We start from the raw sequence: 27568 nt of genomic DNA, 5'->3' as shown, positions 1-27568 counted from the left end.
TTTAGGTTCTAAAATGTTGCTTTTAACTCTTTTTAATTAACCAATCATTTAATCAATTTATTAATTTGTTGATTACCCAGCCTAGTTCACAACTAGCTTAGATACTTCCTAACACAATTGTAGCTGAATCCCTTAATCAGACGGGCTTTGGAACTGAATAATGTGTAATAAACATGTAAATAATGTAAAATTGTTTATTTTGGATAGTGCTCTCTATTAGAGGTGAGCGATACAGCCCTAAAATAATATATGATATTCTTGGTGATATGACAAAACATTGATTGTTTTTAAAGCAATTGAAATATATATGTATAATAATAAATATAGTTTTATACATTCAGTAGAAACAGAACACATCTAAAAATATTTGTCTTTTTTGTAAACAGTAGCTTTCCAAGTCTGATTTTGTGTAAAATAATAAGTGTAACAAAATAGAAAATTTAACCAGAAAATCTACCACAAAACTAAAGTGCAGCACATTAAGTGCATGCATATAAAATTACAAACAATTAAAAGTAAAAACATAATAATAAATAACATAAATAAATGCAAAATAGGCTGCTTTTAAGAATATTACGATATTGCAATATGGACGTTTTTATAAACCTATCAAACACCCCTGTTTTTTTTTTTTTTTTTTATTACGTTTGTGTACATTTTTGGATTGTGTATTTTTTAAAAAAAAAATATATATATATATATATATAATCACCCAATCTGAATAGTTCATCAGGCCAGTTACTATCATGTTGATGTCCAAATGTCTTGAATGGTCTGGAGTTTGGGAAGGAATGCAGAAAGAGATGGCATGCCTGACATACCTTTTCTATTTTGAGGCTTTTACCTCAGGGAAGAACAATTTCCTTCTTTCTGCCGCGCTCAGTCTTGCAGAGACGCTACACAGAGGAAACTGCAGGCTGCAGAATCGTACACCAGATTGTTTTGTCTAAAATGGGTTTTGTGTCTCACAAAGTGCAAAAAGAGCTTTTTAAACCCAGAATGGCTTCTGGAATCTGTTAAGCTCTGCATGTGAAAACTGAAAGTGGGGCGTGTTGTTGTTATGGAACAGACTGAATGGGGAAGTTGGAGGAGTGTGTCGCAGGCCTCACTCAGACGTCGCTGTGTTTAATGTGTGTGTGAGAGCTCATAGGTTGTGACATAAATAGAGTCTGTAAATGCACTGAATGATTTGTGGTGGGTTTGTGGTGGAGCAGCCTGCCTGGTCTCTTCACGGTTATGCTTAGCTCTGTCTGTTCAGGGAGCGTGCACTGTGGAGCTGATTATAAATCACAGCAGACTTTTTGAGTGTCTTTTGTATGGAAGGTCACACTGTTCTGATTTATTTAAAAAAAAGATAGTCTGGATCTCAGCTGCTGTATTTTTCACTGCGTGTGCTTTAGGACCACCCCTTTAGTGATATGAGCCACCAGATGTTTGACACTTTTGTGGAAGTTGAGGCAGCTGCTGTTATGGGATAAGTATGTGTGTGTGTGTGTGTGTGTGTGTGTGTTTGTGCGTCTGTGGGAGAGGGTGGGCAGGGGGTTGAGCGTGGGAGAGAGTGTGGGACAAAGACAGTGCTGGACATAATAATAATAGTATCGCAATATTTTAACTAGGGCTGAACGATTAATTGTTTTTTTGAATTGAAATCGCGATTTGAATTAGCCAATAGCCTGCAAGTGTTTGTGTAAAGACGAAGCCTGCTTTTCCGGAAACACGACACAACATTGTGCCACGTGCGCCACGTACATTTGTAATCCGTAGAGAGCTGTGGATTGTAGTCTTTGGGCTCATAGTCACTCCCATACTCAGCGGGAATATCATATAATTTTTTTTTACCTTGTTCCTTGAAATTTTAAAATAAATCTGACAACTGAAAATACTGAAAATATTCCCACGGTTCTCAGATTTGATGTGGAAGGAAGTTTCAAATTATATTCGACAGATATGTTTAATACTAATACTAAGGTTTAGGGTTTAATGGATTAAAAATATGTTAATCCCAATATTCTGTGGAAAAATCGCAATTAGATATTTTGCCCAAATCGTGCCGCCCCTTTTTGGTACTTTGTGAGGTCACCAGTATGACAGCATTTTGTCATACTGTGGTATTTTTTGTGAATATCATTAGTACTTAAAAGAACACAGCCCAACTGCATGTTTCATTACAATCAGGCTAATAATAAATCTTTTTATTTTTACCATATTGCCCACCCATAGTGCACAAAATACATTACAACCTACAGTATTTTAAATTGCACATGCACTTCAATACGCCAATGCAAATGTTTGTTTTTTACACTAATTGCTTTAGAAATAAAATAAAATAGTGCATTTTTTAGGCTTTGTACCAGTTTACTTAGTTTACTACCATTTTCACAAATTGTTTGCCTTCCAGCTAAAAGATACAAGCTGTGCTAACTGTGCTAACTAGCCTTAGTATCTTTTTGTTCATCAAAAGACAGGCTGCCTTTCTTTGTGTACGTTTTAAATAAATAAAAAATAATAATAAGTCACATGGTCTACTATCGCTTTCTGTGGTGTTAATACTAGGGCTGGACCCGAATATTCGGGTATTCGGATATTCGTTCGTTGAGTAGGTATTCGGTTTTTAATTTTGGTATTCGGATATTCGTTTTTTTTCTCCTTTCCAGAGTTCCACCTCACTCTAACCACTTCTGTTCTCGCGGGTCCCGTCAGAATATCTTGCGCGCGGGACAGAACTGAACTGTTATTGGCTGGAGCGGGAGTTTAATCCAGACGATGCGGGAGCAAATTAATAAATAGTTAAGAAAACTGTAATAATTGTAAAAAAAAAAAACCCTAAAGAAAACTCTCAACGCGCAGGATGGACCGACACACACACGCACACACCGATGGTGTTTGGACTGGGGTAAGGAACGGGACCGCACTATGTGGCGGGCAGGCGCGGGATTAAAAGAAGCAATTTTTTTGCGGAGCGGTAACGAGACAGAAACGCGGGAGCGTGGAAGAGTGGGTTTAAAAATCAGTCTCGCGCAGACCTCTATTATACATGATAAAAAAAATGCAGGCTCTTCGAAACTGATTTATATAATAAAACGTAAGGGGTAATGTGGCAACAGTAGGGGCTAAATCGGTTACAAAAGCCTGGCCTACAAAAATGATGTCTGAACGAATTTCCTCTTATCTAATATAATTTAAAATGGTTTAAAAATATAAAATAATTTCTAAGCAAACGAAATATTTAATATTGAGCTTATAGCCCAAGTGCAAAAATACAAAATCAGTAATACGGCTATGCCCTGCACAATCCTTTAACCGAAATAGACCAAGTACAGTTTACAATGACTGTCCTCTAATATAATTACCAATGTTTAAGAATATAAAATACTTCCTGAACAAACGTTTTTTTTGTTTGTTTTTTTTAAGCAAATAGCCTAAGTGTGAAAACACAAACAGCAATTTACTGGGCTGGCTTGCGCAGCGGAGAAACCGTGCAGCAGCAGCCTCCTAGCCTGCTTACGCAGCGGATAAGCCGCGTGTGGGGCAGCAGAAATTCCGGGATGAAAACACAAAGAAATCTGAGCTAAAAACACAGAAAAAATATGGGGTGAAAACACAAAAATATGGGGGATAAAAACACCAAAAATCCGGGGTGAATATGTCTCGTCGGTCAGAGCAAATTGAACATTTTTCAGTGGATTAAAGGGGCCGTGATTTGCTTTTTTTTTTTTTTTTTTTTTTACCTCTTTTTTTAAAAACGAATATTCGAATATTCGCTTCGAATCAGTGCCGAATATCCGGAGCTCAAAAAACGCTATTCGGGCCAGCCCTAGTTAATACGGCTTTAGTAGGTAGAAAGTAGTACTGTTAAAAATGCTACATGGGCAGAACTATATATAGATGTGAATTATGGTACAGTATGGTAAACACTTTATCTGATTTGTTTAATTATGAATATTGTTCATATTTTTCATGTTCAGTTTTTCTGGACCATTTTGCTCATTTAACCCACTTCTGTAAAATAATTATATCCTCATCACATACACATATAACTATTATATTGAGTTTAATGTTGAATGTATGGTGAATGGCTTTGAGAATAAGCACATTATGGTTGTTTTATATTGGACTCTACAAAAGTCTTTCTAAGTAAATAGTTTGAAATGATTTACTCGTGAAAACATGAAGCTTGTTTTCTCTATATGGGGTAATTACATTTTTTACTTGTCTGAAGGCTAAAGTAGCTCATTCATGGGCAAAAAAGATCAATAATGAAAATTACAAATGACTTGTTGGCTTCTGCAAGTTTTCTGAAACGCTGGTTTCAGGTGCGCTGATCGATTTGTACTGTGTTTAAGAGAAAAACGCTCTTGAGGTCCATTGGAAAGTGAAAAAGAAATGATTATATCTCTCTTAGTCTCTCTTTCTCTCTTCCTCACACAGTTCCACTCAATCCTCAGAAAATCACAGCATTTTCTGGGGTAAATTAGCTAGCACCAAGCGAGCTGTGCAGTGCTGCTAAAAAATAAATTAAAGGCACCAATTTGAACAGCATTAACCAGGTTCTATACAAAATAACATTATCACAAAAGTAGCTCACTTGGTAATCGGGACTTGTGCTAGACGGTAGTTTAATGGTTACATTGGCAGGTAGGACATTGTCAGCTAAGCTTTGGAGCAAAGGGCGCAAAACATCCCTTGCTCTTATTTTAGCTCATTGTATTCAGAAGAGTTAATAAACAAATAAACTGTGAACCATGAGATAAAAACATACAAGTTTTTTATTCATTAAAAAGTAACTTTGGAATATCTGTAGATTTTAACCAAGGACAATGAATAGAGGCTGTCTCTCCAGATGAGCTAAAGCTGCTGCTAACTTGACAGTTATAACACTGAATGCAAATGTGGCCACGTAAGAGTCTGTCTAAAAATATAATAAAATGTAGTTACATTTTTCAATATTGAACAATATTATACACTGAAAAATGGTGCCATATCACCCACCCCTAATTATCTTACCAGGGTACTACTTTTTTTGCAATTTTTTAGCAAAAGAAAAATTCACACTGTTCATTTCCCATTATATATCTACTAGAGGCTGATTATATCTGTCCATTATCATTAATTTTAATCCTGGATATATGGAGATATTTGGAGTGCATTATTAGTATCGTGCAGTAGTGTTTTCCTGAAATATATATATTTTTAATTCAGTGTTTTGTCATATCGCCAAGACTATCGTTATCCCGGAAATACCAAGAAATATCGTGAATTTATTTCAGGGCCATATTGCCCACCCCTATAAAACATTTCAATACATTAATCACATAAAACATGAAATCTGTCTGTCACTAATTTTAGAGAAGTAGGTCATGACACATTTCAGTATTTGAATACTGTCACTTCTAGGTTGATTGATTGATTGATTGAAACAATTGTTTGGCATCCATACAATCAAAACATCAGAAATTGCCCTAATCGGGCACCTAAGGCTATGATTACATTACAAGTTCCATTAATCATTTCCAATTTCCATTTCCAATTTCATCAGACTTAATTGGTTGACATACGTAAAATTAAGTGACACATATGCTTACAGGGCATCTTACGATATGTTTCCCATGATAATAATGATATTACGATACTTTTATGAAGGGGTGGGTCAGAGCACAGTTCAATTGGACTCGAGCATGTTAAGCATTTAGTGTGAGTGCTATCTGTGATGCGACATTCCTGATGCGACGTTCTGGTAAACAAACATGGCAGTGTTGTGCAAATTCCGCACCCCTGCCAGGAAAGCACCCCTTCTCAGGAGCAGGTGCTATGTCGCTATGTATGTAACAGTGACTAAGATAACTGTGACTTTTGGCACGTATTTATAAATAAATTAAAGCTGATTTTTCTCCACTTTTATGAAGAGAACAGTGTGCATGCGTTCCTGAGAGAGGGTGCTGTTTTTGGTACAACACCGGCAAGCCCACTGAGCAGCTCGGGCACGGATTGTTTAAATGCAGTGTGAGTGCAGGCCAGCGGGGGAGTGGGGAGGGGGCAGAACCGTGCTCCAGCACAATAAAACCAAACCCTACTTACTGTAGGGTACAGTCTTAGAGAGTTAAGAGCGCCTGTGTTTCAGTAAAAAATCTATATATTACAAGACGTATAGATACGACAGCGATGTAAACAGTTTTGAAAATATATATTTTTAAAAAGTTGCTCTTCATCAAGTGTAACAAGTGGCCCTGGTCAGGTTTCGCTTTTTTTTTTCGCCCTTTACTGCCCCAACAATTTCCAATGCTATTGCTCCAATGCATCCCTATTTATAACTTTTCAGAGAATATAAACTACTAGTAAATACAAACCAAATAAATACAGAATAAAGAGAGAAGGCTCTGTCTGCATTTATCTTAATGTAACATTAGGCATAAATAAGACTTACATGAGACTGACATGTCAGAATTAGATCTTGGATTGACTTGTTTTGGAGCTTTACCTGGATCTTATCCAAGTTGTACAGATTTCAAAACCGTTGAGTGATCAGCTTAGCAGCTGCCTCTGAATTAAAGCCCTACCATGCCTGATGAAGACGTGTATTATTGTCAGTGTAACGCAAAAAAACTCAAAATGTCTTAGAAATGGCAACTTTACAGAAAAGGATCAAAATCTTCTTAGCTTTTAGTGGAAGTTAGTGTAGAAATGTTTGATTTTAAGTCATTTTGGAGCATTTATACTTGTTTTTTCATCACAAAGTGTGGACGAAATGTATAGAGCAACTCTCAGATTCGTATTAGGCCAAACAAAAAAGGAAAAGAGCCAAACATAAACATCCAGTATAAGTTTTTTGCACGACAGTGATGTTATACAGTATTCCCCACCCCTGCAGTGTATAATAATGAACTGTGTATAATAGACCTTAGGGCGAGGGCATGTAGGGCAATTTTGTTTGCACGCCATCCTCAGCACAGCACCAAGATGGAGTCGTTCCTTCCATTTTGGGGAAGAGAGACTGTCATTCATTTACGACTCAGTCATTCTACTCCAGTGAATCAGATCATCACAGAGAGACAAGACAAGACAGGATTCACTGCTGTGAGTCAAACCGTTCCTGTACTGAGTGCGGCGCTGGCAAACCCATCAGACTGGCCCCACGCTGTGATATTGTTAACCGATCTAAATCTCATTTCGCCTGGCACCGTGTGTGTATGGCCACTCGCACACAGACATGCTAAAACCATGACGTCTTCCTCTGGCCCATGTGATCAGGCAGATGGTGCTGTAAGCAGCTCTTAGGCTATATTTCGCACCTCACACACGGCCCAGTGAGTTTAAAATTAGGTGGATTTGGAGCTCAGGTTTGTATTCATAACTCGTTTAATCGACGTTAGAATTGAGTCTCAACTTGGATTGTACAATTCATGTGTAATAACCTGCAATACGAGTACACCTATCATCTGTATACACAGTAGGGGTGGGCGATATGGCTCTAAAATAATATCACGATATTTCAGGGTATTTTGATGATGACGATACTTTTGCCGAATTAGAAAAAATGTTTAGAATTTTATTATTGCATGCAATATGATATGGCTAGCTGAGATATTAAAAAATATATAATTTTATCAGATTTGTAACAGAAGTCAATGATTCAGATGGTCATGATACTAGTAATGCACTCCAAATATCTACATATATCCAGGATTAAAGTTATGTAATCTGTCTCTTATGTCTAAATGAGAACATTGTGAATTTTTCTTCTGCTAAAAACGGCAAAAAGTAGTACTATTGCGATAATTAGAGGTGGGTGATATGGCACGATATTTCAGGGTATAATATCGTTCACGGTATTCAAACATTTTGGCGATATCACGTACGATACGATATGGCACACCCCTAATACACAGATCATATTAGCAATATATTATTTCTATTCCACCCTTTTCTTTAATGGTCTGGACCCCATAGGACCAGCACAGACCATCACATTTGGGTGGTGGGTCATTCTGAGCACTGCATTGACACTGATATGGGGGTGGCGTGTTAGTGTGGTGGTGTGTGTTGAGCTGGTATCAGTACATCAGACACAGCAGTGCTGCTGGAGTTTTTAATCACTGCTGAACTGAGAATAGTCCAGCAACAGCGTTCTGAAGGCAGCATCCTGTTGGGACTCATGAAGGACTACATGATGATCAACACAAACTGTGCAGCAACAGATTCAGAGCTTCTGTTTTTGAATTGACTTTATCTACACGTTGGAGCTAATAATTAGGAGAGTCTAATGGAGTGAAGGACAGTGAGTGAACAGTGTTTAAGAACTCCAGCAGCACTGCTGTGTCTGCTGTCCCTGCTCTGAATGTGGTTATTGGCTTTTATGACATATTCCTGATACACATATGAAGTATGAAACCATAAGAAATGAGTGTCTATGTGATTCTGAAAGGACTGAGAAAGGTGGAGAGCTGGACAAAAACAAAAATGTGGCCAGTCTAGGTCTGACAAGCTGCTTCTGACATTTTTGATCAAAAGTATATGATAAAGGACTTTATCAGACTTTGAGTCTGCTTTCACTGTGGGAGTAATAACATTTAAGTAATAATAAAATGATCATCCATAATGCCTACTTTTTTTTTGGATCAAGTATTGGTAAAAACTTAAGGCAGGTTACTTACTATTAATATTCTGTCTATAAATGGCACTTAAATAATATCACAATATTTCAGGGTATTTTTCCAATAAGGTCAGAACACAAAAAATATTTGATTCCTATAAAGAGTATACTGTTGCAATAAATCAGTGTTAGTTTTTTCTTCTTCATATAAATAGTACAAATTATGCAAACTTAATTATATTTTATAAACATTAACTAATCAACTATTTGCAATGGTAATAAATAAAAAAATGTAACATAAAAATACTAAATGTTGCAGAATATTTAGTGCATTAGTATAAACTGCAAACATCAAAAAGTATTTAAAAAAAATTCACAGTAAATAGTAACAAATACCAATAGACTGCTTTCCAGACAGAATACTGCTATTATTACAGTATTTTTTTTATTGTTTCAAAGATTATGACAATATTATTGTGTATTATACATAATGACACACCCTTACTTACTATAACTACATATAATATTATTATTCATTTTTAACGTCATGGTGTTAAAGTATTGAATAAAACTTCCATTTTAATTCATTTTAGTTTACTAAAGTCATCATTATTTTCCTTTTGACCTACAGATGCACTGAAATGTATTAACCTAGAAATACTACATTTTATACAGTATGCCTGATTCGCAGATTCTATACTCTTTCATAGGTTCAGTGTTGTTATTGTATGTGATCCGGTTTATAAATACAATCTTATGTAATATAATTACCAGATCATTAATTGCACTGCACTATAGCAACAAAACAAAGATCCGGGCTAGCCGATTGTTTTCAGCGTCTCTCAATTCCCAGAGTGCCTTACTGGCACCTCACAGGGTCCTCAGAGCTTCTTTATTGTTAGATAATGTCAAAGCTACAGTGTTATATAACACGTCTGGTGTCTCTGTGCTTTGGTGTGGTTTATGTGACCAAGCTGAGTGTCAATTTCTTGAGTCAAAAAGGTGGAAATATCGTTGGGTACCAGCTACCCTATCGCTCCTGACTTGGACATGCTGAGAGCTGGAAAATGATAATTAATAATTGAAACATTTTTTATGAGAAAAGCATGAGTTTTATTTAAATGTGATAAAATAAAATTATTTCACAAATGTATATATGGATTGTAGTTCACTAGTGAATAAATAATACATGCATGCAAAAAAAGCAATATAACATAGCTATAACAATTTTAGATTTTATTGTATTTAATTTTTTAATTTAAGTTTTACAATACTTTTGACTTTTGAAAAGGCTACATTAAACAACATTTAACTAATCAAATATTTTTTATAGTGCATGCCTATAAACTGAAAACATCAAAAATTATACAAAAATAGCTCTAAAGCTTCACAGTAAATAGTAACAAACACAAATAGACTGCTTTCAAGAACGCTATTATTACAGTATGGATTTTTTAAAATTAAGTTAAAAAAATTATGACAATATTATTGTGTACTATACAATATGGCACAACCTTACTTATTTTAGCTACTTATTTTATTAATCATTTGTTAATGTCTTAAGATATTGTTGATTAAATATTGAATAAAACATTGGTACCACTTTAAATTAAGACTACCTTTATAAAGAGTTTATAAATGGTTTACAATTAGTTCACTAATGGTTGCTAATTAGGTTGTAAATGCCTTAAAAATCATTAATAATCAAAATAAATAATTAAATATCATTAATAACACATACGTAGGATGTATATATATATATATATATATATATATATATATATATATATATATATATATATTGTGCCACGAAAAACAGTTAATATGATGGGCCTTTTTTTTTTAAGTCCCTCCTAAAAAAATGTCCATAACTCGCGTTGCTTATAGTACAGTGATATATCGCAATATTGTATTGAATCATATGTGCAGCTTGTATCAGGATAATTATGGTATTATGGCACTGCTATACATGCTAAGCATGCCTCTTGGTGCTAGCTGTAGTGTGTGCAGCGTGACCCCCGAGGTCTCTCCATGAACTGGTGGTATGTATTCGAGGGACCAAAAAGGTCATCACTGCTGGACTCCCCCTTCCAGACCCTACTGAGAGCGTACTGCAGCGCTGGACCGGCTCCAGGCCTGCTGAATGAAAGCAAACCTGCCGTTATGCAACCGCACATAAACAGACTCCAGATTACACACATATTATAGGATGTAGGAGAGGAGCTTCTGATCTTTAACTGCAAGACTGCTCGACCGTTAACAGGACGAGCAGCTTTTTCTTCAGTTCTGTTCGGCTTCGTTTGGCAGATTTGCATGTAGGCCAAAGTACTTGGTAGTTTGTTCACACATATCTTGTTTCTCTCTCTCTCTCTCTCTCTCTCTCTCTCTCTTTTTCTGTCTCTCTCTCTCTGCGTCTGTGGGGGCGTTGCTGTTAAGGCCTCATGCAGCCAGTGCGCTGCCACTCTGGATGTGGGGCAGGGCACACAGCTCGGGCCGTAGTCAGCAGTTGCCCCCTGGTGGCCGTAATTACGAAAACTCTCTTTAAAAAAAAAAAAATCCTACAGAGGTTTTGTTAAGTGATGTCATACAAAAAAAAAAAAAAACACTAAACCACTTTTGCTTCCATTAAGAAGATGTTTGTTAATAAGATGTGTGAGTGTGAAGATCCTCTCTAGGGTCCCATTAAACAAGCTTCATTTTTCTCAAAATTTTTCCCCCCTTCCAGATTTTTAGGGGGATTTTTTTTTTCTTTTTCTTTCATTTTTAAAGTTTTCCTTAAAGCAACATGAACTACAATTGCAGCCAGCAGCAAACATGGAACTGTAGCACAAAAGCAAAAACATTATATTTATTAGAATACATTTGAAAATATAGCTAAATGTATTTATAGAATTGTAGATCTGCATCCATGTGGTGTTAACACATTTTTTCCTGAATGGATTTATCAGGGATTTTCCAGACAGCTGTTGACTCATGTTGAAAGCAAAGTGTTTGTTTGCTGCCAAACTCTGTGTTTAGTGTTCAAGCACACACACATCTGAGATCTTCCAGTAGATATTGAACATTTTTAATTTACAAAACATTATGACTTCAAAACTGAAAATCTAAAAAATGAAAACTTTCTAAGCTTGAAAACTTTATGAATAAAACACTTTCTATTTTTTTAAACCTGAAACAAAACCTTCTAGATTAAAAATAATAATAAAAAAAAAACATATAAATTAAAACTTTCTAAAACTAAAAACTTTCAGAAACAAAAAAATCTGCTTGAACAAATTAAGTTCAAGAATATTGTTCATTAAACTTTCTAAAATAAAAGAGCTTTGTCTGAAAAAAAATCTCAAACATACATTTGTAAAACGGAAACTTACTACAAAAGTGAAAATGAAATCAAAATGTTTTTGGGACTTTTGATGTAACTGAACTGATATAAGAGCCAGCGTCTCTTTTACTGTTTGATATTGTGGTTAAGGTGATCATGTGACAACATGAAATAAACCCACTCGTTCTCTGCTAATTTTGTTTTTCACTGAGAAAATATGTGAAATTATTTTATTACTGACATCCTGCTGAGAGCTTAATACAGCCTGAACAGGGCTATAGAGAATCAATTAAAGAGCAGTCAGTGATAAGTCAGTTATATTCATCTCTCCAGGTCTATTTTTGTACTTCTGAGATGATAGTAAAAGAAATAAGAATTAGAGAAAGAGGAATACAGAATAAGAGATGATATGTAATCATCATAATAAATAATAAAAAGCTGTTTAAGTAAATTGGAGGAATTTGCTTAATTCATTTTCATCTCACTGTTTAAACCTCGCCTGACCTCACTGAATACGTTAAAGCCGACTGAGTGAAGACTAATGGAATGGAGAGATAGAAATGATGACACTTAATTTAAATAAATCATAAAAATCATACCCTCAGCTTTTTTTCTGTCACATCAATCTTACATAGAGACCACTCTAATCTGTTTCTCTCTCTCTCTTTCTGTGTGTTTTAGCGGCACAAACAGGCCTGAGGCTACATCCACTGGCACAGGGAAATCCGGTGGCGCCACACACAAAATCTGCCTGGTGTGTTCAGACGAGGCGTCGGGCTGCCACTACGGTGTTCTGACCTGCGGCAGCTGCAAGGTCTTCTTCAAAAGAGCTGTGGAAGGTGAGCGGCTACCACACCTGCTTCACACAGGGATTTTTATTTGTATTAAAAATTTTGTAATAAAAATATGTTATAAAGAAAAGGAGGTTGTTGGCTTAGACACAACTTTACACTTTCCGAACAAATATCACTATACAGCTCTGGAAAAAATTAAGAGAGCACTTCAGTTTATGAATCAGTTTCTCTGATGTTGCTGTTTATAGGTATATGTTTGAGTAAAATGAACATTGTTGTTTTTATTCTATAAACTACAGACAAAATTTCTCCCAAATTCTAAATAAAAATGTCAAGTAGAGCATTTATTGGCAGAAAATGAGAAATGGCTGAAATAACAAAAGAGATGCAGAGCTTTCAGACCTCAAATAATGCAAAAAAAAAAAATCATATGCATAAAGTTTTAAGAGTTCAGAAATCAATATTTGGTGGAATAACCCTGTTTTTTAATCACAGTTTTCATGCATCTTGGCATGTTCTCCTCCACCAGTCTTACACACTGCTTTTGGATAACTTTATGCCTTTACTCCTGGTGCAAAACATCAAGTAGTTCAGTTTGGTTTGATGGCTTGTCATACATCTTCCTCTTGATTATATTTCAGAGGTTTTCAGTTTGGTAAAATCAAGGAAAAACATTATCGTTAAGTGGTCTCTTATTTTTTGTCCAGATCTGTAAAAAAATGTTTAACACCTATCTATACACAACATTATATCACAGCTTTCCCTACATTAACTATTTATTCTACCCTACGTGTCCTTTCCTCGTCAGCCACTAGAGGAGTAACACAGTGTTTCCACTACAACCATATTTGGCACTGGCAGCCCACTGCTGAAAAATTATTGCCGACTTTGCTTTGCAAGTTTATTAAATGTCACATGCAACATCATGTGACATTTTTACAACATCAGTGCACAGACTCTAAGCACTGTTTAAATTCCTCATCATGCTGCAATCTGCTACACAGAATTTAGACATTACTACATCAAATTAAAGCTATATCAAGACCACCGAAAGCCAGAAAGTAGATCACATGTGACTGAGAAAGGCCACTAGACCTGTGGTTAACAGACAAATGCTAAGGCTAAGTTATCTCAGCTAACATTACTATCCTATTCCTGTAGAGCTGGTATCTTTAAGCTGAAAAACTCTTTTAGTACAGCGTAAAAATGAAGATCAATATGATGTTTATCTTCTCCAGTTAGTTCCATATGGTGCACACTGAGGTAGTCCTATTACAGTCTGTAAGTAGTGTGTTGATAAAGGAGTAAGGTGTAAATATTGTATAACATGCACATGCACACACACACCAACACGTCAGCCTCATCTAATGCATCATTTTAATGAGTTAAAATAAGATGTTAAATCCAGATTCTTAGTGAAATGCTTGTTTATTTCCAGTTACTTTAAATCCAAAGGAATTAACACAGTGAGAGATAAAGAATAAAGAAATATATAAAGGAGCGTATAGGCCATTCTTTCACTTTATTGCATCAAAAGGGGGTAAGGGACAAGGAGCAGGAGGGAGAGGGGGTGACAAACAAGACTACAGTTACTCCTAAACCACTACAGTCAGAACAGTATCATACAAATCCAACAGCTTGCAACTTAAGGGTACCTGTAACTGCACCTATCAGGGTTCGAACGGTCATGAAAAACCTGGAAAAGTCATAGAATAAAAAAAAAAAGCAATTTCCAGGCCAGGATAAGTTTTGGAAATAAAAATACCCAGAATGTTGTGGAAAAGTTATGGAAATTTGGTCTACAATTCTTTGTGTTTCAGTTTATCGATGGAGAAAATCTATTTTGAGGTAACAAAATACGTCAGCTCAGAGATAATTCAGTAATTTAGCCCTACATATTGGAGCTCTTAGGATCTGACACACATTTTATTATTAAAGATTGTGTGTCAACATTTAATCTGATTCATTTTAGACCTACTATAATCAATTTTGATTGATTTTTGGTTTTATTGTCCATGTCTGCACTGATGTTTTAGAAAATCAAATGGTTATGAAAATTTGCCTTGAAGGCATGGAAAAGTCATAAAAAATTATGGAAATGTATTGGTTAAAACTTGATGAACTCTGACCTATTTACTCTAATAGTGTGTACTGTGTATTGGCACCATGTATTATGTTGATTCAGTAAGGATACATGTACTGTTACACCTTTAATATCCACCTAAATGGTTTATACCAGTCACTCTTCAGTGGTTTGCATTTTAACAAAAGGTTTGTGTATATATTATATATATAGTATCTATGCTCTATAGTAAATATGCCTGTTTATTGCTTTTTCTTTGTTTTTCTTTGTGTGGGGAAGGATGGCGATCGAGACAAAACACAGATGGTAACTAAACTCTATAAAATGCCACTGCTGTCCATCTCCTGCCACTAGCCCTTGCCTCACTGTGATGCTCCATGTTAAAACCAGATTATCAGCATGATGGGGCAGAATAGCGCATGTTTCTGTGGCTGCCAGTTCAACCGTTCAGTCAAGTAGTTTTGTTCTGTTCTTTTCTGTGAGCTGCAAATACGTATCTGCAGTGTGTTTACACATCTTAATAAATATATCATCATCATAAAATATGATAATTGGAGAATTCAATATTTTAACTGCTTTTTGCTGTTTTCCATTTCATTTCATTTAAATAAAAGACCGAAAAAGAACAACTGAACCATTCTGTGTTTTGATACATTTGTGATAATATTGTGTGCATATATAATAAGGGTGTAATAGTGTGTGTATATTTGCGCCTAATCATTATGATGAGGATGTTTCAGTTCAATGTGTGCATCCATGCCAGAGAATACACAGTACACACTAACCTATAGACCAGGGGTCAGCAATTAAGTATATTTTCCAAGCCATTACGTAGCGGGCCACAAAAAAAATCAGTTTTGGAAAATGAAGTGTAAGGAGATGGAGTGCTACAGACTACTAGCTCAACAGCCCAGAGGGTTGTTGAACCCAATTGCAGAACAGTTGAATTCAAAGCAGGTAAACCCAAGAAGAAAGGAAAGAATAAATAAATAAACACACAGCTCCTCACCACTCCAAAAACACAACACTATGAACAATGAGGTCCACTTCTCTGTATGGTTACACCCTTATTATGTATGTATCCTATGTGATAACTGCATAATTATGCAGCATGGAGCTTTCCTAAACAGGAATCAAGCCTGTGTTTTTGAGGAGTGCTCAGTTGGAGGACATTCATTGACTGTGGTGGCTTTGAGCTGCAGCCTGCTCTCACTGTTGGTCAGCCATGCTGCTTTGGATGAACATCTTGAGCTTCACTGTGTTATAAATGCTGCACACGCAAGAAATGAGTAAATGAGAAAATGCTCATTCAGACAAGTACTGAGTTCCTAAAATTGCATTTTGGAAAGTTCACTTTTCACATTTCAGTGCTGTCTCTGCTTAAACACACCTGATACAAACAGTAATCAATAAACAGTAAAACTGTTGCTCTAAAATTAGTCTCACAGGTTTGCTGTTTAAATAATTAAAATGTATTTTTTCTTCCTTTAATTCTTGCAGGGCAACACAACTACCTGTGTGCTGGGAGGAATGACTGCATCATCGATAAGATCCGCCGGAAGAACTGTCCGGCCTGCCGCTTCCGCAAGTGTCTCATGGCCGGGATGAACCTAGAGGGTAATAAACACTGACAATGACAATGTTGTGGGTTAATGTGGTATATTACCATCTTAGTATGCAAGCTAGCTGCATTCTGAATTGTTTGAGGATGATGAAGAATCAGCTCATTTACCAGATCACTGATAGGAATTATAAAGTGTGGGGCACCAGCTCTGTAGTTCCATCTAGTAGTTTAACAAGGAACTGCTGATTTTAACTGCTTTTAATTTAACTGCTTTTAATTTAATTTAATTTAACTGCTGTTAATAAGAAGCCTTGATATTGAGCCTCACACGGAGTTTCTGTAATCATTGGCCCCTAAATATGATCTGATTATCCTAGGAAAAGTTCAATATTTGTATAAAAATATTGTTTAATCACTTATTTTGCCTTAAAATCACCTGATACCAATACATACTAATACTGATTGTTTTCTTCCATCTGTAATATAAAAAATACAGCTCTGGAAAAATTTAAGAGACCACTTCAGTTTCTGAATCAGTTTCTCAGATTTTGCTATTTATATGTATATGTTTGAGTGAAATGAACATGGTTGTTTTATTCTATAAACTACAGACACCATTTATTAGAAAATTCAAATGATAATATTGTCATTTAGAGCATTTATTGCAGAAAATGAGAAATGGCTGAAATGACAAAAACGATGCAGAGCTTTCAGACCTCAAATAATGCAAAGACAACAAGTTCACATTCATAAAGATTCAAGACTTCAGAAATCAATATTTGGTGGAATAACACTGCTTTTTAATCACAGTTTTCATGCATATTGGCATGTTCTCCTCCACCAGTCTTACACACTGCTTTTGGATAACTTTATGCCACCCCTGGTGCAAACATTCAAGTAGTTTAGCCTGGTTTGATCATGTATATGTGTGACTTTAGTTTTGGGTGGAAAATGCAGTTGTTTACCACCCTGTTATTTTTGGTCAGGTGTGGGCCAACCTCTGCTGCTGAACAATTTCTAAAGGAAACGCTGCTACTAACAAGATACATTTTCTATATGTTGACTTTAAAATTTTAACACTGAATTATTTTCATCTTCCACAGCACGCAAAGTCAAGAAACTAAAGGGCTTAAAGGGTGTGCAGCAGCCAAACGCAGCTGATCTGAGCCCAGCTCCAGTGCAGGAGGTGCGGGCGCTGGTGCCCAAGGCCATGCCACAGCTCGTGCCCACCATGCTGTCCCTGCTCAAAGCCATCGAGCCAGAGACCATTTATGCTGGATACGACAGCACACTGACCGACACATCCACTCGCCTAATGACCACCCTCAACAGGCTGGGCGGCCGCCAGTTCGTCTCCGCAGTCAAGTGGGCCAAAACTCTGCCAGGTACTGAATACTGACATTTAATCATTACACTCACACTTTTCCTCAGAGCAGCTTCTATTTCATACATCTCCAATGCATACAAAATCTCCAAATGCATAAAAATAAAACAAAAAGAAATGAATAAAGTTGCAATACCAGCTTGATGAACTTGATGTGTTCATCTCACCAAGTAAATACAAAATAATATTAAAGTAAGCAGAAATTGAGATCATGCTCATATGTTGTATAGATTGTATAAGATTATATCAAAAAAGGTCTTTATGGAACCAAAATTCAAGATTCTTCTACAGCATTGCTTAAAGCCCCATTTGAAGCCCCTGTGGGTATTTGGGGTTAGTATTGCCATGGTTCACATTTCAAATAAACTAGTTCAAATTTCATTCATTCATTCTTACTTACTCATTTAAACGAGTAAACTAGTTCATATTTATAGTTCATGTAAAAAAAGTTCACAAAGTTAACAAAAAAAGGCTGCTATACTTTTTCAATAGAACTGGTTCCTACCTATCCATCACCAGCCCAAAATCACTGCTGCTCCCAAAATAAATATATTACATTTCTGTACTGACTTTTTATGATTAAGCATGTACTCATTTCCTCAAGACAGAACAATATCAAATGTTTTAGTACTGCACACAATGTTTTTAAACGTGCTTATAAACGTGTCTTTACTGTCAAAACATGAAATATACAGGTAAGTTTTCTTTGCTTTTTTGGGAAAATACATAATTCCTCTTTCCAAAATTAAAGATTATTTTTATTATTTGAATTTTAAGCCTGCGTTAATGCACAGCACTGTGTTGAGGCTGATGAAGTACTACTTTCTTTACTTGCAGGTTTTAGGAATCTTCACCTGGATGATCAGATGACTCTACTGCAGTCCTCCTGGCTCTTCCTCATGTCCTTCGGCCTGGGCTGGAGGTCCTACCAGCAGTGCAATGGAAACATGCTCTGCTTTGCTCCAGATCTGGTGATCAATGAGTAAGTAGCACACTGGTGTTTAACACTTTCACTGGAGCTCTCTAGTGCCAGTGTGTATTGACCTATAAACTTAATGACCTCAAGCTGTTTTTAATATTTGTGTAACAGTGGCCCATATTTACGAAGGTCTCAAAGTACAAGAATACTGGTTTAAGATCTGCCTATGTAGTTTTGTTCAGTGGGGTCTGAATAACAAGAACTGAACACGGATCAGCACTCTTACATTATGGAGTTTTATAAATATGGGCCAGTGTTTAGGATCATTAATATAACATAAACATAAATAATTTCTACTCAGAGCTTAACAGAGCTTAGTTTAGCTAGCTTATAAACCCTTTATATCAGTCTAGACTTCAAATGTTCACTTACAATTACATTCCATTGTAGTTGTACTATAATTTCATAAAATGCTGAGAAATAACACTATGTTCAAATGTTTGTGGACACCAGCTTTTACAGTGTATATGTGTAGTGCCTGTAGGACAGTATTGCCAATAAAATAGGACTTTGTGGGGCACATAAATTAAATATAAAACCTATTGGCACCATGAGCTGTGGAGCAGTGGATCTTTGTTCTCTGAAATGATGATGCTCCATCCAATACTTTTGGAATGAATTTGTGAGATGGGGATGGGGTGAGCTGGTGATCACTTAATATCCTGGTTTTACCTCAGCAGTGCTCTAAAATCTTGTAGAAAGCTTTCTTAGCTCAGTAGAGAGAGTTTGACTCCAGAAAAAACAGAACAAGCTCTTTTTAATAATCTTGATTTTAAAGGAAATATAATATAAATGGCTTTTTAATTTAGTCAATTAAATTTTTGTCAGGGTGTAACTTAATTATGGTTGGCTCTGGACAAAAAATAAGAGACCACTTGAGTTTCTAAATGAGTTTCTCAGATTTTTTGTCTATTTATAGGTATATGTTTGAGAAAATGAACACTGTTTTATTTTAAGAACTACCGACAACGTTTCTCCCAAATTCCAAATATAAATATTGTCATTTAGAGCATTTATTTTCAGACCTCAAATAATGCAAAGGAAAAATGTTCATATTCATAAAGTTTTAAGAGTTCAGAAATCAATATTTGGTGGAATATCCCTGTTTTTTAATAACAGTTTTCATGCATCTTGGCATGTTCTCCTCCACCAGTCTTACACACTGCTTTTGGATAACTTTATGCCACTCCTGGTGCAAAAATTCAAGCAGATCAGCTTGGTTTGATGGCTTGTGATTTCTAAGTTGTCTCTCATTTTTTTTCCAGAGCTGTATGTAGTGCATCAGATCCCATCAGGATCCTAATATTTTCTTTTAGTCATTGTCTAAATTTATATATTTTTTAATTTGATAACAGTAAAGATTATAGGAATCAAGTATATAAAGGATTAGATGTGGCTTGTACATCAATTTTTCTAAATTGCTGCTAATGAATAAACTAAAGATGAGTGGAGGTGTGAATGTTCTGGTGTAAAACTCTGTGTGTAACTGTTGGATGTGTGCATGTTTATGTGTGCAGGGAGAGGATGAAACTGCCCTACATGGGTGATCAGTGTGCACAGATGCTGAAGATCTCCAATGAGTTTGTCAGGCTGCAGGTGTCCAATGAGGAATACCTGTGCATGAAGGTCCTGCTGCTGCTCAGCACCGGTGAGAAGCCCACAGCGTGACCTGCCTCACTCCATTACACACAGTTTACACACACATCTAACCCACATGCTTCCTGGAGCACTCTGTTTGAAAGGTAAATGTGTATGCCCTCTTATTTCTCTTTAGTGCCAAAGGACGGTCTGAAGAGCCAGGCTGTGTTCGATGAGATCAGGATGTCCTACATTAAAGAACTGGGCAAAGCCATTGTCAGGAGAGAGGAGAACTCCAGCCAGAACTGGCAGCGATTTTACCAGCTCACTAAGCTACTCGACTCCATGCACGATGTAAGAATCACAAGTTTCATTATTATTAAATGGAGAATCACGAAGTATCTGCTAATCTTTTTATCTGAGACTGGATTCCTTGGGGTTTTCAGATGGTTTCAGTCACAAGGCCTGCTTCTATTGTTTTGTTCTCCTGTTTGTTTGATACTCAGTGTTTTGTTGATCATACTGTTGATTACTGGTGTAGAAGATCATGGATAATCCGTCATCAGTACAGGTTGCCTCCCAAGGTTCAGGATTCATGTGAAGTAGGGCTGCACGAGCAGTAATCAGCCTTTTAATCAGGCATTTAAATGGCTTTTTGAGAGGTAAATAAGAGCGTTTTTCTGAGATTAAAAGCGTGAGTTCAGCTGTAACTGGAAATGTCTGCACTGCAAAACTGTGCTGGATTGAGGTGCACAACTTTCGACACGTGTTTACAAGCACATGCCTAACCATGTGAATGGAGGCCATGCCCCCTTCCCCCTCCTGCTTTTCAGGCAGCAGCAGCCTTTCACTCACACAGACACAGAGACAGCGCTGTGCATCTACTTCTTGTGTAAAGAATCAAAATATTGGGGCACCGAGTGGTCCCACAGTCTAAAGCGCTGCCACTATGAGCAGGAGGTCGCAGGCTCGAACCCCCGCTCATGCAGCTTTGCCATCAAGCTGCCGGCGCTCAGAGGGAGCAAAATTCGCCCTGCTCCCTCCGGGTGGGTAGATGGGTAGATCTCTCCCCACATCACTCCTAGGGTGATGTCCACAGCACACTGCGTCTGTGAGCTGATGTACTGGAACCGAGTCGCTGCGCTTTCCTCCAAGCGTGCTGGCTGCTCGGCAATGCTGCATCAGCAGCAGCTCAAAAAGAAGCTGTGGCTGGCTTCACATGGAGGAAGCATGTGTTAGTCTTTACCCTCCTGGTGTGTTGGGGCATCACTAGTGATACGAGGAGTCCTAATGAGTGGGTTGGGTAATTGGCCGTGTAAACTGGGGAAAAAATGGGAAAAATTATAAATAAAATTATATAAAATAAAAAAAACAACATGACGTGTTTGATTTAATTGCCTTAAGTGACATCACACGTCCTGTGATGTGAATATTTCGCATGCGCACATCGCGATGACTATGCCTCAACAATATATCGTGCAGCCCTAATGTGAACCATGGAAAATTGGCAAAGTTGATCCATAACTGTGGAATACAGTTTTACAGCTGCTTTCAAATTTTAAAGTAATAATTCCCTCAATCTTATCATGACTATATTAGTTATATTAATGTGAGTGGGAGTCTCATCTACTCTTTGTTGTACATTGTACACAATTTTTTCTAGCAGTCAATTTTTATCAAATTCCTAACAGTACGTACAACAAAAGCTATGCTGTTTTTTTTTTTATAGTGTCACGATCCAGCACTGCAAGGTCGCAAGCAAATATGCTACTCGCACGACTACAAAACAGCAGTGTGATACACTGCTATACAGTGTATATATGTGCTGTGTATATATATATATTGTGTGTTGTCACAATCCTTAGTAGCATGCTATTGATTATTTTTAGATTGCATCTTTACAACAATTACAGGTCACCTCTTATCCCAAAAATATCTTAACAATAATAGAAATGCATACAGCACTGTATCTGTAACCCAGTGCTAAAAATTAAATGACCCTAAAAGTTTCCAGAGGAATAAATCTCAGGAATGCTGCTCAGGAACTCTGTCCAGCCACAGTCTGGGAGGAGCTCAGTTAAAGATAAAGTCAACTTTATTGTCATTCCTTCTTACCACAGAAGAGCAGAGGAATGAAAAATATGGTTACTTCTGACACATCAACAGATAATAACACATTAAATGTTTCCTTTCAGATATCTCAGTTTAAAAAAGCTAAGGTCAGCTAGGCTCTCAAAGCACCTCTGAAGCAGTAAGGCTTAAGGGCCTTTAAGGGTTTCAAATCAACAACCTTGTGATCAGTAAACCAGTGACTATGCAAAACACTTTACAGTACACTAAATTTATTTAACAACATTTAAGCTCAGGATAGAGTCCATACAAAGCACAGTGGACAGGATGTTGTGGAAATGCTAATAGCTTGTATATAATTAGTGCACACTGTCATTATACGTCAATCCCTTGCATCTTGCATTACAGTCAAAAAAGTGCAATCTGATCTTTAGATCAGGGTTTCTTAACTGTTCTCAGCCCGGCACCCACATTTTCTTATGGTCGTTAAGTTGTGACCCACTTATATAGAATACAAAACAAACAGATTTATTTAAAAAGCACATTTAAACTTACATATGCATGCAAAGTGAATTTAAGAGCTTTTTTTATAGAATCTGAGGAGGAACATGAAAACTACATGAATAACAGTTACTACAAAAAAATGAATCTGGTGCATTAAATATTTGTGCATTTCAATGTTATATAAGATAATGATAAATGGACACTGCTACTTTTATGTTTTTATTATTATTAGTAGTAGTAGGAGTAGGAGTAGTAATAGTAGTAGTAGTAGCAATTGTGTTAGTAGTATAATTAGTATAATAAACATCATCACAACAATTTAATTGATATTTTTTTCTTTTTTTTTCAATACAACCTCCTTTCATTGGTTTCTCTTGTTAAGAGGTTTGCTGTTTTTTTTAAACAGTTATGTGCATCATTTTCAAATTATTGGCGACAGGCTTTTTATTTTGAGCTTATTTATACTTTTTGTGACTGATTTAAGTGTACTTTAGTTATTCTTTATTGCTTCCTACATGCAATTCAGTGTGTTGTTTTACATAATGCAACTTACATTTGCTATATTCGCTCTGTTCTGGATGGCAAGGGAAAACAATTTAAAGAAAAAAAAAAGGATAACAAATGGGAAATGTTTTGATTTCCGAAACTATGAACTGAAGAAATGATGACTACATTTTTGGGTCTTAAATTATACTTATTGAGGTCTTAAAAAGTTCTTAAAAAGCATTAAATTTGACTTTTAAATGGTGCAACAACTCTGAAGAGATGTTTCAACTTTATTTTCAAGTCCCTTTACTTTATATCACCCTTTTAAGATCTGCTTTGCTCACTCCTCATTATTCTCTCCTCTACAGATGGTGGGTGGACTGATGAATTTCTGCTTCTACACATTTGTGAACAAGTCTCTGAGCGTGGAGTTCCCCGAGATGCTCGCCGAAATCATCAGCAACCAATTACCAAAAATAAAAGCCGGGAGTGTCAAACCGCTGCTCTTTCACCAGAAATGAAACGAAAAACACACCCTTCCTCCAGCAACGGGACACCATGCCTTAAAAATACACCACATCACCAACCGTTCCTCACTGAACATGCAGAGGGACAGAGAGACACAGTAAAAAGAATGGAAAGAGAGAGAATGAGAGAGTGAGTGAATGAACGAATGAGTAAATGAAAGAAAGAAAGAGATGGAAAGAGACTAACTGAGGTCATTGTGGGACAATGGGACAGTGGATGGATGGGGAACAGTATGCAACCAACCCAATCTAATCCAACCCAACCCAACACAGAACCACGGTGGACAAGTGTTGACGGTGTTTAAAGACGGGTAAAGAAAGCATAATAGATCAGACAATTAAAAGCTAATACAGACAGAAAGATACTGTATTAACTATACAGTAAGATAACTATGAAATTCTATGGTGGAAAAAAAATTATACCATAAATGTTGTCTCAGGTGTTTGATTCTCAACATTAAAATAAGTAGAAAAACTAGCTATTTCTCAAAAATCTACGTTTGTATAGGTTTCACATACCTTTTTTTTGTTTGTTTGTTTTATTAAATTTTATTTTCCTTTTGTTTTCTTTTTTTTTTTTTTTTGAACAAAGGAAACACCTTAGCACTTACTGTCTCAGATTATACAGTTCTATCTACCTATTATAGTAGGTTTTAGATTTTCAGAACTTCTCATTTTTATGTTGGTGAGATATAATAATACAAAGAGTTTATTACTTCATCTGATGATCTCATACTGATACACACGTTTTGTTTGAAATAATCATTTCAATAATATGTACAGTAAAATGGCTTTGGCGATGTAAGAAGTCGAACAGAGAAAATTTAATACTTACACATAACATATCTTTACTATTTTCAAGCTCACGTTTTTTGCTAACCTCTGTCGGAATTACACGATTATAGCAAAAGGGAAAATATGTGCCTTTTTTTTAGCTCCTCCCATTTTAGCCATCTTCTTCTGTAACTGTGCGTACTGAGCGTTTTTGCATCCATCATGTTAGATATTGTATTTGATTGTATTTTTATACCCACTTGCACTGGCGATTTTCCTTTTTACCATGGCCGCCGTGTATTTGTTCTTGGCAGCTCCATGATTGCGTAGTGTTAATTTTTAAAAAAGTGGTCCTTATTGCTTTGGTATTGAAATTAGGAGTCTAATCTGTAACCCGCATCCTTTCCCCATTTTGTTGTTGTTCTATAGAACTTTAGACTAAAATGCTGTTCGAGCACCTTCACTCCTATTATTAAATGCTTTAAAGAGAACGAGAAAAGTGAGACGGAAGACGCTGGTGTTTACGCATTTTTAGTCTTTTTAATTCGTTGAGTTGAATTGAATGGAATAGGAATGAGTTATGAGGCTATGTGAATCATGGTTCTGATCGGAACGCAGTTCGATTTGGTCTTTTTGTTCTTGTGTAACTGTGTATGTTTGTGTGTGTGTTTTCTCCTTGCTCACAATCATTCATCTATACAGCCATAACCATAAGCATAAGCATAGCATCAGGTACCAGTTTCGTTTTCATCACTGTAGCCAGACTAGTTAGTACTAGAAAAGCAATGCCAGTAGCCACGGTTCCCCAAAAGCCAAGAATACCCTCCACCCTACATCCTACACACTGTCCATTAACAAGAAGAATGGATATTATTACTATATTATTAATACTGTGCAATCAATTCTCACATTTACGCTCCAAAACATACAGAAATAGGTATAGAAATAGAAAAAAATAAATATATATATATATATATATATATATAGAGAGAGAGAGAGAGAGAGAGAGAGAGAGAGAGAGAGAGAGAAATCTATATATAATATAAACAGCTCAGGCCCTCAGTCCCTTCGTTTGCAGTCCTTTTATTCAGCTCCGGGTGGTGGCTCCTCAATCCCTTCAGTGGTCGTGTACACATCCCTGCCCATTTTAGCAGGTGCTCCTCTGTTTAATCAGCACAATGCTAACCCCCTCCCAGTTTCCCCAGTGCTTATCACAGACCTTCCTGCCCCATTCCTAGATAGACCACAGCAGACGAAAGCAACATGCTAGCCTCACTACTCACACTTTCTCGGGGAATTTCTACGAGCCTGTATTGTCGCAATCTGTTCTTTCCGTGCCAAACGTGTACTAATTTCTGATTTTTAGATTCTCGAAACTGTGCTTGTCTTAACAGTTGCCAGAGGTAATGTATCAGAACAGGAAATGCAGAACGACATGGAATATTTTCATTTTCCTCTGTTAAAGCTTATAACATGTTTAATACATGAATAAAAAGACCAGATTATATCACGTCTCAGTCTGTTCACTAATGTCCACCTAATGTTACATAGTTTATGGATTTTAGACGGTTTTGTCTGTAATAATGGACCGTACGTCAAGGTATGACACAGTTTGTGTATTGAAGTATTGAAATAACATTAATTAAATTTTATATTTTAAGATATTAACTTTATTTTGAGAGGCTAATTCATTATATTGAGACTAAGTTTGAGATGCAAACATTATTTTGAGATACTAATATTATTATGAGATAGTAACATTATTTTGAGATGCTAACATTATTTTGAGAAGCTAATTCATTATATTAAGACTTATTTTGAGATGCTAACATTATTTTAAGATGCTAACATTATTTTGAGATGCTAAGTCATTGTATTATGACTCATTTTGAGATACTAACATTATTTTGAGATGCTAACATTTGTTTGAGATGCTAACATTATTTTGAGATGCTAACATTTGTTTGAGATGCTAACATTATTTTGAGATTCTAACATTATTTTGAGAGGCTAAGTCATTATATTAAGACTTAGTTTGAGATTCTAACATTATTTTGAGAGGCTAAGTCATTATATTATGACTTATTTTGAGATGCTAATATTATTTTGATATGCTAACATTAGTTTGAGATGCTAACATTATTTTGAGATGCTAACTTTTGTTTGAGATGCTAACATTAGTTTGAGATGCTAACTTTTGTTTGAGATGCTAACATTAGTTTGAGATTCTAACATTATTTTGAGAGGCTAAGTCATTATATTAAGACTTATTTTGAGATGCAAACATTATTTTGAGATACTAACATTATTTTGAGATGCTAACATTATTTTGAGAGGCTAAGTTATTATATTAAGACATTTTGAGATGCTTACATTATTTTGAGAGGCTAAGTTATTATATTAAGACATTTTGAGATGCTTAACGTTACATTATTTTGAGATATTAACATTATTTTCAGATGCTAAGTCATTGTATTATGACTCATTTTGAGATGCTAACATTATTTTCAGATTCTAACATTATTTTCAGATTCTAACATTATTTTCAGATTCTAACATTATTTTCAGATTCTAACATTATTTTCAGATATTATATTGAGACTCATTTTGAGATGCTAAGTAATTATTTTGAGATTATTTGTGTGTGTTACTTTGCTGAGGTGCTTTAGGACTTATATGCATTTATAAATAAATAAATGCACATATAACTGAATAAATAAATAATAAATACGTAAATATCTCATTAAATAAATACAAGCAACATAAATCAATAAATACTTTGTATTATTTATATATTTATTAATTTACATGTGCCTCTATTTATTTATATTTTAATGTCATCTTTTCGTCCTCGGTACTAACATACAAAGGTCTGAGCTAGTGAACATTAGCACACTGTACAAAGTACACACACAC

General features: G+C 35.9%; 1 protein-coding gene across 1 annotated transcript in view; it reads left to right on the top strand.

The window, feature by feature from the left end:
- The window catches only part of nr3c1 (nuclear receptor subfamily 3, group C, member 1 (glucocorticoid receptor)), a 44771-nt gene extending 18612 nt beyond the window's left edge, over positions 1-26159 (top strand). Inside the window, 8 exon segments of the mRNA XM_022672039.2 lie at positions 12591-12748; positions 15066-15092; positions 16287-16403; positions 17454-17735; positions 18572-18716; positions 20231-20361; positions 20488-20645; positions 23720-26159. Coding sequence (XP_022527760.2) covers positions 12591-12748; positions 15066-15092; positions 16287-16403; positions 17454-17735; positions 18572-18716; positions 20231-20361; positions 20488-20645; positions 23720-23872 — 1171 coding nt within the window. The 3' untranslated portion in view covers positions 23873-26159.
- Positions 26160-27568: the final 1409 nt, after the last annotated feature.

Source organism: Astyanax mexicanus, chromosome 2 (genome assembly GCF_023375975.1).
Source record: "Astyanax mexicanus isolate ESR-SI-001 chromosome 2, AstMex3_surface, whole genome shotgun sequence".
NCBI classification, from domain to species: domain Eukaryota; kingdom Metazoa; phylum Chordata; class Actinopteri; order Characiformes; family Acestrorhamphidae; genus Astyanax; species Astyanax mexicanus.
Note: the sequence above shows the minus strand (reverse complement) of the source record. Positions and strands in the feature narration are given on the sequence as shown.